The sequence below is a fragment of the Aquarana catesbeiana genome, linkage group LG03 (genome assembly GCF_042186555.1).
Source record: "Aquarana catesbeiana isolate 2022-GZ linkage group LG03, ASM4218655v1, whole genome shotgun sequence".
Lineage (NCBI taxonomy): Eukaryota > Metazoa > Chordata > Amphibia > Anura > Ranidae > Aquarana > Aquarana catesbeiana.
In genome coordinates, this window is record NC_133326.1 from 310,583,012 (window position 1) to 310,599,536 (window position 16,525).

The 16,525-nt window shown below is 38.7% G+C and overlaps 1 protein-coding gene across 3 annotated transcripts in view; it reads right to left on the reverse strand.

Annotated features, from left to right (window-relative positions):
• CFAP54 (cilia and flagella associated protein 54) overlaps window positions 1-16,525 on the reverse strand; it is a 545,361-nt gene that overhangs the window by 457,130 nt on the left and 71,706 nt on the right. For all 3 annotated transcript variants that reach the window (XM_073620268.1, XM_073620266.1, XM_073620265.1), the window contains exons 8-10: window positions 10,271-10,372; window positions 6,349-6,547; window positions 4,127-4,225 (exon numbers count right to left, since the gene is read on the reverse strand). In XM_073620268.1, the coding sequence (XP_073476369.1) occupies window positions 4,127-4,225; window positions 6,349-6,547; window positions 10,271-10,372 (400 nt within the window). The remainder of the gene's footprint in view (window positions 1-4,126; window positions 4,226-6,348; window positions 6,548-10,270; window positions 10,373-16,525) is intronic.

A 16,525-nucleotide genomic window follows, 5' to 3' on the forward strand; every position in this document is an offset into this window, starting at 1 on the left:
CTAAATAAATAAAATTAGGTGAAATAACTCACCTATATTACAACTTGTATTTTAACATTTGTTCTGTGTTAATTTGGTCTAAGATATTGTCTTTCCAGAATTACTAAAATGTATCCACAGCCCATGACTAATGTGTTACCCACAGTCGTCATTAATCAATAAGGGTATGCATATTTATGACTGACAGATTAACCCTTGGGATCAAGCGTGTGCCTTTTTTTTGTTGATTTATAAGAGGATTAGTTTCCAGATAAAACAAATTAATGTAGAGTCAGTTAATGAAGCTATGTTCATGAAACAATAATTATTCCTTCTAGACATTCTACCACAAACCGCATTAGTGTTTTATTTATCTTTTCTTCCTTACCTATTTATTAGTTCACTTGAAGATATTTAACTATAGATCTAATAAATTAATGTTTACAGTGCTCATGGATTAAATATGTAGATTCTTCATAATCTACTCTCATAAAACAAAGACTCTTCCTTAAATATTTGTTTGCTGCTCTTTCCTTTACAACCATATCACAAAATTATTTGTTTATTGATTATTCCATAACACATCAACTGGACTCTGTCCCTATAATACAGTATATTATAGCGGCTCTAAGATTTGTATAAGCTTCTTTTTGTTAATGCTCCTACAGTACTTCTCATTGTTGCTTGTTAGAATCTTTACAGTGATGTTTCTATTCTTGTTTATATATATATATATATATATATATATATATATATATATATATATATATATATATATATATATATATATATATATATATATATATATATATATATATATATATAAATACATATATACAATGCAATTGTTTTACAGTGTTAATGCCCAAAACTGCTATCATAACATTCAACGAGATAAATATTCGTCAAAATACCATATATCTTAATTCTATCTCTACTGATACGAGAGTATTCAATTTTTTATCTTCGCCTGAAGGTAGTTATTTTAGTCGGTCTGCAGTAGGTACAGTAGCTATAAGGGGCAACCCAATAAATAGAAGCTATTATGAGACCTGGAACAAAAATTTAGTTTACCTAGAACAGCCTATAGTAACTAATTATTAGGAAAAGTTCATCCACTGGGGTCCAGTGCGTCCTGGTTCACTGTTTCAGGCCCAATTTCAGCCTGGATTTTGGGCTGAATTCGGACCTGAAACGGACCAAAAGCCGCACCTGCTGCGGAGATATGTGAACCGGCTCTATAGAGAGCCGGTCAAAATCTCCTGCTATTGTGAATTAGATGCGGGGATCCTGCATCCAATTCGTAATGGTGTGAACCCAGCCTCACTCAATGGTGTGAACCCAGCCTCACGCGTAATAGAAGTTTGTTACTGTTCTAGGTAAAGCTAGACATAGACAGAATGGAGTGGTCAGATGTACAGGTATGATTTGGCAGCCCCAGGCATCTTATCCAGCCTGGAAAGTGCTAAATATGATAGGGAGCATCGGGTCGTTTTTTGTGTGTAGGCTAATAATAAGCATAGGAGGCACCTTACAAACATCAGTTGCACTTATTAAGGGGAAAACTGTAATCAGACAAGGTGCTTTAACCTTCCCATTACTGATTCCCCACACACACACACCTTAACCGGCAGTGCAAATACCTTATAGATGTTAGATTGTCACCAGAGTTAGTTGAGAAGACCCTGATCATATAAACTCTATAGGAAATTTTATTAGGCCTCATTCTCATGGCCATGTTGACTGTGGTGCGACAAATATATCCCAAAAAACTGCACTTGGGAACCCAAGTTTGTACAAACAGCTATGGCCAGGAAGGTTGACAGCAGCCACAGCTGTCTATCAGTGTTAAGATGTAATTGCAATGCTGCAATTACCTACAGTTAGGCACAGTTGGTCATCCCTACGTGCTACTTGCATGTAGGGGCGATCATCTGTTCCTAGCCACAGGTAATCACTCCCTGTGAAATTACCCCCCAACCCTGGCTATCGGTACACACCTGGGCTCCTGGCACAGTTTTTCGCAACATAATTGCCTCAAAATAGCTAATTTGGCTGTATGAATGAGGCCTTGGTCTTAAAGTAGCCCTTTCCTTTGCCTACGTTTATAATATTTGCTGTCAGATATGAATTATTCAGCTTAGAAACATTAAACATTAAGCAAAACCTCTTCTCATTTCGGTCATCAAGGACTCAGGTATTCCCCTAGTGAGCACCATCATCTTGCCTATAGCACAGCAGATAAAGGTAGAAGGTAAAATCAGGCTGTCAATTGCAGCCCACACATTTTAATGACACCTCTGTCCTTCCAGTGACAGTCAAATGTTCTGTGCAGCCAAGGGGAGTGATTACAAATGGAGATGGGGGGTTAACTGTTGATATAAATTAGAATTATCATATCTGTTACAGCACTATTTCATCTGCTTAGGATACTTGTTTAGTTGAATGAAGGAACATCTAAACTAGCAATAATACACCACCACAGGATGGTACTGTAGGTGTATAGACAGTGGTAAAAAGTGCCACATCCTATTGGATACATAGGGAGAAATCATGGGTTTTATAGGCACCAATATATTAAAAAATAATTTTTAATATAACACATTTACAAAATATCTTAAAAGCATATAAAAAGTAAATACAGACTTTTACAAACAATAATCAACATAAAGAACTCTAAGCACTGAGCCAGGGTTGGTAGATGTAACAACCGCTGGGAATATCCCTTAGCAGAGTGGAAGCAGAATAGCATTTTGGAGATGCAAGCTTTACATGTTTTGCAATACGTTTCTTTAGGAGCTTATCAAAATTTACCTGAATAAATGGAAAGAACACATAAATAAATATACAAATCATCAAACACAATATATGCATTTTGTTTTGTAAAGGAAGAAGTTATGGGAAAAAAACATAGATTAAGACTGAGTTCAGGATCCCAAAACTAGGAGAAAGCATGCAACAAGGGCAAGGAAAAATGTGGAGATACACCCAGTATCCACAGGTTAAAAGAAAGCCTGATGCCGCAATAGGAGTAGACCAACAGACACACAAGAGGAGGATACTAACAATGGCTTGTAATAAGCTGGCAAAATTTAGTTGTTTAGTCTGCGGGTATAGAAAAAGATAAATCCATAAAGGGCATACATCAATATATCAGGGACCATATATGTCCCTATCTATAGTCATTGTTAATTGAAAAGTAGATATATCATACTAACCTCAAATAATGAGCATGTATCAATTATTCATGCCCAATAATAATAATTACAGAGATACAACTCTAGATGGTTATTAGTAGTAGTACTCCTGAAGAAGCCATTGTTAGTATCTTGCTCTTGTGTGTCTGCTGGACTGCTCATACTAAGGAACCTACCCTCGAGCCACTAGGCATATACATACTTACCTATGGTAAGTAATGTTATTTTATAAGTATACATTACAGACACTGGGTGTTGTGATGGTGTCTGCCTTTTTCCATTTCACTCTATATACGCACTACTCCTATTGAGGCATCAGGCTTTCTTTTAACCTATGGGTATTGGGTGTATCCCCACATTTTTCCTCATCCTGGTTGCATGCCTGCTTCTAGTTTTGGGATCCAGAACTCAGTCTCAATCTAAGTTTTTTAATTCATAACTTCTTCCTTTACAAAACAAAATGCATATATTGTGTTTGACAATTTCATATTTATGTGTTTTTTCCATTTATTCAGTGTAAAATATTGATAAGCTCCTGAAGAAGCGTTGTATCGTGAAATATGTAGAGCTTGCATCTCCGAAACGCTATTCTGCTTCCACTATGCTAAGGGATATTCCCAGTGGTTGTTACATCTACTGACCCTGGTCCAGTGGTTAGAGTTGGTTGTGTTGAATATTGTTTGTAAAAGTCTGTATTCACTTTTTATATGCTTTTAAGATATTTTGTAAACGTGTTATAATAAAAATTATTCTTTAATATATTGGTGCCTATAAAATCCATGATTTCTCTCTATGTAACTGAATGAAGGAACATGTTTGAAACAAGTGATGAAACTGATTATGAGGTTACCACTATGGTTATGTGCTTGGGGAATAGAAATGTTCCTCTTAAAAGAAGAATTAAGCATTGTCTAGACTGAGTATTTACTATATGTATTGCTGATTCTCACCTTCCACAGCTAGCTCCAAAAGTGAGCAGTCATTCAGCAATCTTCCCAATTCAGCCTGGATATTACCCAAAGTAGCACGCTCAGGTTTGACTCCTCCACCTGAAACAAATACAAGGAATAAAGGCAAAATATATATTCACAGTTACTGTCAAATTATATTGCTAATACTATTATTAATATGATTACATGTATATTTCACATTCAAGAGTGACTTTGCTGTCTTGTTTACATATTTGCCCTTTTTCCAAAATTACAAATTGCAAGGCAAACTACCCATGCTATTCAATTATGTAAATCCAGCAAAAGCACTTAGGGGCATCACACGTACCTAGATGAGGCAGCTAGAAGCTGGGGTCAATGGTAATTTTTTTTCTCTTTTTGGGGGTAATTTTTTTTCCATCCCTAGCAAATTTATAACGGGAGATGAGGGCTACTATATAGCCGTATTTGCTACGAATTGCCATGTCAGCTTTAATGATATTGCTTAATCTTATAAACAATCTTATCAAAACTACATAAAAATGCAGCTTAGGAGAGGGAAGCAATTCTACAAACAAGGTTTGACTGAAAGGTGTTCTCAGAAAAATATCAGCATTAAAGTGAACTTGTGCCCAGAACATACACATGACAGTATTTACACATTCTGAACAAGCAGTAAAAGCACTTAAAAACAAGTCATACTCACCTCTATAGCTAGGAGCTAGCAGATAAGTATCATTGGGGAATTATTCTCTTTCTTTTATTCTTTTTTCTATGAAGAGCAGAATCCTTGCAGTCAGCCTACCCTCTAATATAAACACACTGTAGCTGTTTATAAACTGCTAAAACCATCTTAAATAGACTTCTTTGGTGTAATCTCAGAGGAATTACTTCACAGTACAAGCAGCTAGAGAGGTCAGGGATGACTTTTTTTAAAGTCATTTACTTCTTGGTAAGAATAGGTTAGCAATCTACTGTCCATAGTCATTTAAGGGTTAGTAAGAAATTGCATGGGTTAGTGTCCATTGTGTAGGGGCAGTGCTTGCATTATTAACTATTTTTTTTTAACTATATTGATGTGTCAGAAAAAGATACTTTATTGAAAGCACAACTAAACCTATCAGTTTAAAGGTTTCCCAAAATGGTTACATTTAAAATCGCTCTAAAAGCTGAAGACCTTTTTAAATTAATCAATTTTCTACATTGAGGTAAAAAAACCCTTCTGAGTGCAGCCCCCCCCCCCAGCCACCCTTATACTTAGCTGAGCTTGATCTGGATTCTGCAATGTGCATGAGAGCCGCGGCTCTCTCCCTTATCATAGAGACAGTCAATCACAGCCAGTGAGGAGGGAGCAGGGGGTGGGGCCAAGCCGCACTTTGTGTGTTTATGGACACACAGAGCCGGCTCAGGAGCGAGCACACATGAGTGCCCCCAATGGAGGCATGGTGGGCACTTGGTGGGGGGGAGAAGTCAGCTGGGGACCCCAAAGGAGGAGGATCAGGGCTGCTCTGTGCAAAACCATAGAGCAGGTAAGTATAAATTGTTTTTTTATTTAAAAAGAAAATTCAAGGTTTTACCATCATTTTAAGGCATGCCATGAATGATAACTGCCACATTTGCTTGTTCTCTTAACCCAAACTGTCAAGTCATTAAGTTTCTGGTGTCATAACTAATCATATGTGCAGCACCATGGCAACTGCAGATCAAGCGTCAGGGATGGCAGCCTCATTGGCTGTAAAGCACAGGGGGGATTAGTTCTGCTTTAAGTATATGCTTTAAGACACACACACACACACACACACACACAGCAAGGTTCGGCCACACACCCCACTTCCTCCTCACAGGATTTGACTGACTTCAGCAGCAGCCAATGGCTTCACGTTGCTCTCAGAGTCTACTATGACACCAGGAAGATAGAGCAGTGCTGCTGCAGATGGGCACTTCACTGGATTGAAAGAGGACTCAAGTAAGTGTATGTGGAGGGGGGGGTAGTGGGACATTTTTTACCTCAATGCAGGGAATGCATTAAGGTAAAAAATGTCTTGACTTTAAAACCACTTTAATAAATACTGTTTTAATAATATATCCAAGTTGCATACATGATGGCTTTGTTTTGACATTTTAGAGATGTGATTTTGTAATTCGTGCTATAAGTTTGGGCAATCCATTTTTGGACATTGACTTTATTTCTAGCTGTTTTCTTAACAATACAGTTATTTAAATATAGTCATAGCAAACATTACCTGAAAGGATATCAATGCCTGCAAAAAATAGTTCTGCAATAACATCATGTATCTCTGGTTCATCGGGCAAAGGTGGTCCAGCCTGGATCACTCGTCTATTACTATCTGTGAGGGCTTCAATGATAGCAAGGAACTGGGCAGCATTGTTACCAAACATCTCTACTAGTAACCGTTCTGTGTTAGTTCGGGGCCATGGTAACTAGAATGAAAAAACATATGTACATTGTTATTCTGTTTTGATATCAACTGTTTAACACTAGTTCTATTTTAAAAGACGGTTATCACAAAATCTATTTAGTTTCTGTATGCCATTTGACTGGTGCCATGTTTTGTTATTTTTTTAAATTTAGCCGATGTCATAAGAGATCTTAACCGCTTGAGGACCGCCTCATGCAGATATACTGCGGCAGAATGGCACAGCTGCGCAAAACCCCGTACGGGTACGTCGTCCCCTTTAAGAGCCGCCAGAGGGCGCGCACGCACCTGCTGCACGGCGGGGGGACGCAATGCGTGTGGCCATGCGATCGCGTGCACGAGAGCCAGCACGGGGATTTGTGTGTGTAAACACACAAATCCCTATTCTGACAGGGGAGAGGAGACCTATCGTTTGTTCCTACTAAGCGTTACGCCTCCTCAATGGCCGGACAATCTTCTGGGACCTGTGATGTGTCCCAGAAGATTGCAGGGAGGGAGGAAGAGAGGAGAACTTCTGCTCGCTACGTCTAGGCGGCAAAAGCGTAAGTGGGAGCTGAATACCTGTCAAAACTAGGTACCCCCCCCCGCCAAAAAATGACATGCCACGTGTGGCATGTCAGGGGGTCATGAGTGCTTAAAGCGGAAGTTCCACTTTTTTGGTGGAACTCCACTTTAATGTGTTTTTGTAAATACATTATGTTGGTTTCTGCAACAAGTGTGATGCTTAAATGTACCATGGGGGATGAGTATTTGTCGCTTCACCCTCTCTCAAAGTTTTTTTTCCTGTGTCTTATTCTGAAGAATACATGGACATAGTTCACGGTCAGCCAATATGTCATAGATCTTGCCCCTCATATCCCAACTACATGCTAGTGGGGATAAGGAGAACAGTAACCAAGGCAACATGATGCAACAAGTGGCCAGTTCTTCACTGTCTTTCTACTGCTCAAGATATTTAGCCAAGCCATAAACAACCTGCCTTATGGTCCCCCAAAGTGATACATAAGTGGACTGATCCTTTATCTGCCTCCAGCTGTTATATTACATGGCCAACATGCCGACAAGCTGGCTTTACATATATTTTATCAGACTGATGTGTAGAAGGAACATTACCTATATCACTGAAGCTACTGTATTTGTAAGAGGTAATGTTAATAATTCCCAGTTTGTCAATGAAGTAAAAAATCCCCGTCTGGTTGTCAAAAAACCCTTCCATTTACCTTGCCAGGGATAGGACCGGAATAGTTTTTGTATGTATGGAACAATGATTAGTGGGAAGTCTGGCATTAAACTGTGTGCTGTTTCTTCTGCTATGATAGCAAAAAGTAGAATGTAAAATACACTTGAGCAGAACAATAAGTGCCTCTACTTTTATTATATTATAATATATCCTGTGCCTTGCTCCCACCCAGGTGGAGGGGCACTAAGTCAGCGAGTCTACTGCTTCTCCCACTACTCACTGCCAAAACACATAATCTGTTCTAGCACAGCATCTAGCAGGAGGAGGGCTATGTATTCAGGTTGGGATTTTAATTTCTTTCCATATACAGTCACCCACACACACAGAAGCAGTAAAATTAGAGGTACTGTAGATTGGTACCATGCATCTGTTTGGTACAGTAGGGGTGGCCTGTCATATGTCTGTGGTATGGTCACATTAGACAGCAGCCAAAAGAAGTTAGAATCAGCCAAATTTAAAAACCAATCAGCAAGGGTAGAAAGATAAATACCCCATTTCACGTAAGCTTCATTCTAACAGTACCTGCTGTTATCATATTTGCTGAAAAAAAAACAGTTAGATTGAATCATACATAAATACATGATAGTCCTATAAAATGTTAGATATTTTAAAAATATCATGCCACCAGGCAAGTTACATATTAAAACACATAAAAACACAATCATGCAAATCTTCATAGTAGTGTTTGGAAATGTTTTGGGTATAATAAAATAATAAAAAAAACAAGCAACACTTCTTGCCTTCTGGAAACAATTCTGCCAATTAGACATAATTATGGATAACAACCTTTAGTGTTATGAAATAATCAACATTAGAGACACAGCACTCGGAGAGAAAACACATCCAGATCAAATGAATTATTTGTTTTTCCGCTGTTGCTTGGAAAGGTGATTGCCTAAAATCATATGGAGATACTTCTTTCATTACTGAGTAAACAATTGCAAAAAAAGGTTTTACAATAAAGTTGTCCATTGACATAAAATGGTAAAGTTCCAAGTGTGCACATTTTGATCACTTAACAATTTTTCTTTTGACAGTTCAAAAGTTTGTGTCTACAATGCCAGCAGAGATCCCTTACTGCCACTGTTATCTTTACCTTGTCCTAAAGAACTAAAAAACTTTTTTTCATGTTGGATAGAGTTAGGGAGGGTTATAACCCCAGTGATATTTCTTTGCCATCTGTGTCCCACTGGGGAGGTTTTCCTTCACTTCCTGCCCCATAGCCACCACAGAAAGTGAGAGGAAATCCCTCCAAATTTAGGGAATCCCTGGTTGTTACCAGGGTCACCAGAACTAGTGTCCCAACTGTAAGATTTCCCCTCAATCACTGTCCTGGGGACAACCAAAAAATTGGGATTTCCTTTCATGTTCTATTAAAATAGCAAACATAATTAATAGAGAGGTTTAGTTACACGTTAATGTTAATCTCAAGAATATTTGCAGTTTGCAGCCCCCCCACCCAAGAGAAATAGGAAGTAAGATTGCCCAACTTTTACTGCGAGCCATTGGCTCCCTTCACTCTTATTTGGGTTTGAGAGACCCAACCAGGACAGGGGCTTTTGGAGGGGACTGCAGGATGACCTCTTGCCCACTGACTATGGGCACTGGTATTTAAGGAAACACTACTCTTTAGGAGGTGTGTGCCTGGGGGACCCTTGGAGTGGTCTTGCTTCGGACTCAAGTCCATGTTTCCCCAAAACACACAGACTCTGGGAACTGGATGACCCATATACATATTTGGGTTCTCTATGCCCAAACCGGCAATGACTGCTTTAGACTATGAGACTCAGAGCAGATGTTAATATAATCAGCTCAAGCAACCTGATGCTGGTGGTCTCCTGCTATAGTCTATATATTAAGGTGTTATATTTATTAAGTGTGTCTCTCCCATTGTGTGCCTCCTAGGTGTGCATTCCCATTGTTGAGTCACCTATTGTTTCTGTCTGTTGGCTAATTTGGCTAGATCTGGGAGGTTCCTATGATGGGATTAGCCTTGTGTCAACTTTGCCTCGTTATCTAAACCATTGTGTAATGTTTTGTGTAAATATTTGTTTTTATTGTTCATGTAGTGACTGACCTACTATTGAAGTGTATAAAAACCTGTATTTCTGTTCAATAAACGGTCATTCCTTTGTTTCTTATCCCAACATCTTGTCTGTGTACGATGCTTGGGGTAGAAGGGTTGGTATTAGCTCTCGGTCTACTGGAATGGTTTGGGGGGCAGGAGGCACTTTTTGGCGGAGGCACCTAAGCGGGGTGCCAAGCGGTTCCATCACAGTCAGGTCTTATACTTCTGTGAATAACTGGGGGCCAACACAGGTAAAGGCCAACCTTAGAATGAATGGAGCGAGCGCCGTACATACGCTAGGAGTTGGTTTAGGATGTGGTTTTGGCATTAGCCCACTTTACCCTACTGCATTAGCCATTGGCTCATGAGTACAAGCTAATAAGTACAGTCCTGCAATGCTAGATATATCCCATATTTACCTTTTCTGCATCCTTTAGATTGTTCTTCAGTTTTGGGCGAAGAATTTCTTTTGGTTTTCTTCTGGACTCAAACACAGCTCTTTTGAAGATCATCACTGCCATCTGATGAAAAATAATAATTGGGTTATTATATATACACATTTACTTGTGTATATACAATTTGTTAATCATATTTAAATTATACTTTCAAATTTCAAGATAAGTCTGTCACATTAATAGGCTGCCCACAAACAAGAAGATGAGTCACCAACAGCAGGTGGTCATACGACATCTGGCTGTCCTCAAATGCATTGCTGCTCTACCCAGCTCTACTGGGAACTGCCACAATGTTCTAGGCTGATAACCATTATCGGTATTTTGAAATGTAGTACTTCTGACCACGGGCAGGGCTCATTATCACCCCTAGGGAAGCCCTACATATCCTAATTCCTGACTAAATGTCACAAGTAATACTGCAACTTAGTCAAACCTTCACCCTGCTGGGTACCATGCATCCGTGATAAGGGTGTTTTAACGGAATAGGTTTGGGAATTTGTTAGTTTCAAAAGTTTTAGTGGTGAACCATGCTGCTATTTCGAATATGAGAAATGAGTATCACAAAATACAAAACATATTTTTTAAACTTGTATTTGTGTTTTTCGTGATTGATTATACAACTTTAATAGAAGAGATTACATATTTTGTTTGTTCTAATGGTTTAGAAGATGGAAAATTGTTGTTTACATCTTTTTAATCAAGAAAGAAAACTATTAATTAGTATTAACTAGATATTCCAGCAAACAATTACTAACACAGCAAAATAATTTATAAGGCTACTCTCAGTTTTTTCCCTAAACGTTTTGCATATAATCTTCTCTTTTTTTTGTGAAATGTTACATATTTGCCAACATGTTTTTTTTTTAAATATATAGTATCAACGTGTGCAGATTCCCGCTGCTATTCATTTTTACAAGTCAAGCCAGCCATAGAGTGATCAAAATTCAACAAGAACTGGATGAATTTTGATCCATCTGTGGGCAGGCTGGTTGTACTAAAGTCGATCTATCAACTATAGCTGCCAGCAGTGATTATTGTATGCTGACAGTGGGGAAACCTCCCACTATAGCGCAAGCTGGAGGGATTGCCCCACTAACAATGACTGTGCTGATAGGGGAATCAAGCAATTTTCTTTCCTTTAACCCGTGGTTGAAGGGAAGAAAATTGCATAATCTATGGTCAGCCTCACGCATGCAAAAACAACACAGCCATCGGTTGGCTGACAGTGCAGCGCTTTAAAAGCATTATGGTAAAAGAGGAGCGGTACTAAATTGGGGCAGTTATTTTTTGAGAATATTTGTTACCACATGTCAATATTAGTAAGTTGTTTTATATCATGATTTTTGTCATTATTTTTTACAATGTTTTTTACAAGTGGTGGACCCGTAGCAACATCACTATAAGGTTGCAATAGGATCACAATACACACATATATATATATATATATATATACATACACACACACACACACACACACACACAATATATATATATATATCATCTTACTAATATTGACATGTGGTAACAAATATTCTCAAAAATAACTGCCCCAATTTAGTACCCCTCCCTTCCCCTTTTATTTTATTTTCCTTCACCCTCCCCCCACCCAAGTAATTTTAGTTCCAATTTTAGTTTATACCAGGAGATATCTAAAGTATTCTTAGTCCTGTCTATTCTCTCCCCATCCCCCCTTCTTAGACCCATGTAATATTATTTTTCATGGGTTAATTGTTTATTATTATCATCATCATTTTAGGGAATTAATTGATAAATTATTAGATTTTATGGCCAATAAAATCTTTATTTTTAATAAATACCAGTATAAATGCAGGTTCATTGTACATAATACAAGACTCCTAATATAGTTTAATATAGCCCAATATAGTTCAGTACAGTTCAGTATATTATTATAGGTTGTCTTCCTATTTTTAAATTATCATTTCTAAATCATTATTATTATTCTTCATAGATATAATGTCAGACTATCATGATTCCATTGGTCGTCTGTTGTAAGTATGGTAATTTAGTTTATAGTTGTTGAGTAGTGGTAGATAATGCCATATTACAGCCGCGCTATTATGCTGTGTTTTTATAGATAATATTGTTATTATGTTTTTTTTTAAAAGACAGTACGACCTTAGTGTATTGCCGTGTTTTTTAAAAGATAGTATTGCCGTGTTCTCTAAAAGATAGTATTGCCGTGTTATTAAGTTGTGTTTCATCAGTCGCTATGGTTACTGGGCGTATTAGTCATTCGGTTCCCCTCCCCTGTATGGTATATTTAGCCTACACCAAGATGGCCACCAGCAAAGCCTGAGGAAGGAGCACGCATGCTCCGAACACGAAGCACCGCCCGCTGACTCCGTTCCTGGAAGAGACGTCATCACAGAGCACCGCCGAACCTCGCTCCAGCTTTCCGTAAGCGCCGTGAGCCAACAGTGCAGCTGGATTGTAGCCGGACAGCAGATTGCCTCCACCAACCAGTGATGCCCAGCAATATCCCGGAACAGCGCAGGTGAAACCTAACTTATATTTTACTGTATACACCCATGCTGGAAAAATGTTGCTCGTTTGTGAGTGTTTGTAATCTTACTTTTTACTATTAAAATAGTTAACTCGCTGCATTTAGAGGGCACTGTTATTTGTCTTTTACAATTTTCAGCTTTTAGTGCTGTTGCACTTTGAATGTCAATCACTCAGTCATGCAAACAACGTACCCAAAGAAAATTGTTATAATTTTCTTACATAGATAAAGCTTTCTTTTGGTGGTATTTAAAAGAGAAGTAAAGGAATTTTTTCCCCCCATCATACTTACCTAGGTGGATACAGCATCGGTCCGATGCTGCATCTGTCCCTCGATGCCTCTGCACTGAGAACCGATAGTTCGAACACCGCTGATCGCTTGGTTTTCAGAGCTCCGTGAGCAGAGAGCTGTAGACTGTTAGTCACAGCTCTCTGCTCTGCTCTCTCCTCGCTCATTGGAGTGCTGGTCTGTGGAGTTGGCAGGGTGGCCAGCTCAGTCTATCAGCGGATCGCTGAGAAACTGTGCCAGATGTCTTGCCCAGGCACCTGACAAATCCAGACTCTGTGGTCGGGATGACGCAGTGCCTGGATTGACATCTGTGACATCAGCAGAAAGCGGACTTCAGCCCGCTCTCTGCTGAAAACAGGTTAAAGTAGTGCAAAATGAATTTCTGTGATCCATAGGAGAAGTACAGCCAAACGAGCTTTGGCTATACTTTTCCTTTAATCACCACTGGATTGTTATATAAACAAACAAAAATTATCAAATTTTCTTTAAAAAAAATGTTTTTCTTTGTTTCTGTCATAAATTTAGGCCAAAATGTATTCTGTGACATTTCTTTGTTAAAAATAACCCAAATCGTATAGTATTATCTCATTTCTTGAGGCCCTAAAATGCCAGGATAATACAAATACCCCCCAAATAAGCCCTTTTTGCCAAATTTTTTTTGAAAAATGAAGAAATAAATAAAATTTGTTTTGTTTTTGTATTTTTTTTTCCATTTTTTTTGTCACCAGAGCAGTACAGAGTCATCATGGTGTGGCAGTGTTAAAGCGGGGGTCCACCTATCTATCGTTTTTTTTTTTTTTGAGTTCATTCACAAACTTTTCTTCTCAGCATTACATACTCACATATTGTGTGTAATATGTCCGCCTGTGTCAGATTTCGTCGGAAAGAATAACATATTATTCACTGCAGGCGGTTTCCATCTTCATTGTGGGCATTTGAAGCCCACAAGCATTTATTTCCTGGATGTGGTGAATGCTGTGCTCCCAGCATTCACCGCTCGTTCCCGCACATGCTCAGTGGCATCCTGGGAAGCCTGAGACTAGCTCCCAAGAGTCTGGGAGAGGCTAGAAACACGACTACTCCCACGGGAGGAGAACCAGGAAGTGCAAAGAAGAATAGAAAAATAAAAGGTAATTACGGCGATTTTAATTTTTTTAAACGGCATGTCAGCATCTAGGCAAGGAAGAGAATACATACAGATATTGTTCAAAATTTGGGTGGAACCCCGCTTTAAGGGATGCTGATTGGTGACAGTGCATAAAAACAAACAAAAAAAAGACCTGCCTCTTATCCCTCCTTCCCTACCTTACTCCCCCACCCCCCACCCCCTTTATTTTTTCTCTCTCTCTTTTTCTCTCTTATTCCCCTTTTTATCCTCTGCTTTCTCTTCTTAAGCCCTCTACATTATGCCATGTTGCACAGGGCTAATCAGACCACATCAGTATCCCTTCAGCCCTCTGTCTAATGGGGTGCTGTAAGCCTTGAGACAACATATGTGCTTCTCTATCCAAATCTTTTCTGGGGCTTACACCCCCCCCCCCTCACACTCAGGGCGCGTGTCGTCGTGATGAGGAGTGCACATTTCTGCTGCTCACTTTTCCTAGGTACGAGGGTGACTCCTTGATTCAGCTGCAGTTATACAAAATTTCTGTAACCCTTGGTACCCTTTACTGCTCTCCAATGTCAAATTGTGAATAATCTCTGCATTGCAACTTCATCACAAGCCTTTGTGAAATGCTCTACGTTTCTGATCATTGTACAACTACATTTCTAAAACAATAAAAACTACTGAAACAATAATAAAAAAAAAAAAAAATTATAATATATATATATATATATATATATATATATATATATATATATATATATATATATATATATATATATTTTTTTTTTTTTACATACTGTGACCAGAGCAGTACAGTGTCACCATAGTGGCACTGCACTGCTCTGGGGAGGCGATCAGGATTTTTTTTTTCACTATGAATGCTTTTTACAGTCAATATCTGATCCCTGTTATAAGTAATCATTTTTTTGAATGGCATCCATTCATGTACCAATGTGTACTGCCAATGCCCAATTAGCCACAGCTATCACAAGGTACAGGTCCACTGTGACTAGCCCCTGTACCATGTGATAACTGTGACCAATCACAGAGATCACAATAGTACACAATGAATGGCTACAAATAAAAGCAATTGTGTACTACTGACATGTGTAAGGTATCAGGTTAGCGCAGCACCTACTACTTATACCTTACACTGCCCATGGGCCCAGTTTGATCCCATTCGGTGTTTGCAGCTGCCCACGTGTACAATTTTTTTTCCAAGGTAGCGGAGGAATAACTTACATTTTGATTTTACTGACATGTGACCGTTGTGATTGGTCACAGTGATCACATGATACCAGGCCCAGCCCAGTACAATGATCTGTCTTCCGACATGTCTGGTGGACACAGCGGGTGAAAGACCGTGCAGCTGCATGGCCCCTAGGGCACATACGACGAGCCCACCTGGAGGACGCCATAGGACATCCACCCAGGATAGTAATGCTCCTGCCCAGCCATCATTTTACAGTAGGCCGGGCGAGAAGTGGTTAATACATTGCAGTTAACCAATTCTTAGATGTTCTGGCTGTAGTTGTTTCTATTATGGATTGTTTTCTTTATTTTCATCCTGTAATTCAATCAGTAGCACACTGTCTGTCTTAGCGTGTCTCCATTCAGAATGGAGGAGCAACATAGACTCATTTGGCCAGCAGCACTATCACCATCATTGTTTCTTTTTGGGATAAAGGTTTTAAATTAATGAATAAAAGATGAAAATTGTAACACCCCTGTCAGTGTTAAACATTTTTTTCTCAACCCTCTAACTGCCACTTTACCTGGATAGCTTGGTCTGTTATAGGAAGTTGAAAAATAACAGACTTACTGGCCAGATCAACAGGTCAAAATAAGAAGCATGTTTTGGGTTAAATACTGCTTTAAAAACCCTTTCATGACTAAGCCTATTTTTGAAATTTGGTGTTTACAAGTTAAAATCCGTATTTTTTGCTAGAAAATTACTTAGAACCCCCAAACATTATATATATTTTTTTAGCAGAGAATCTAGAGAATAAAATGGCGATTGTTGCAATATTTTTTATCACACGGTATTTGTGCAGCGGTGTTTTAAACGCAAATTTTTGGAAAAGTGACACTTTCATGAATTTTAAAAAATCCAAACAGTAAAGTTACCCCAATTTTTTTGTATAATGTGAAAGATGATGTTACGCCAAGTAAATACATACCAAACATGTCACCCTTTATAATTGCACGCACTCGTGGAATGGCGACGAACTACGGTACCTATGAATTTCCATAGGCGACGCTTTAAAAATTTTTTACGGTTACCAGGTTTGAGCTACAG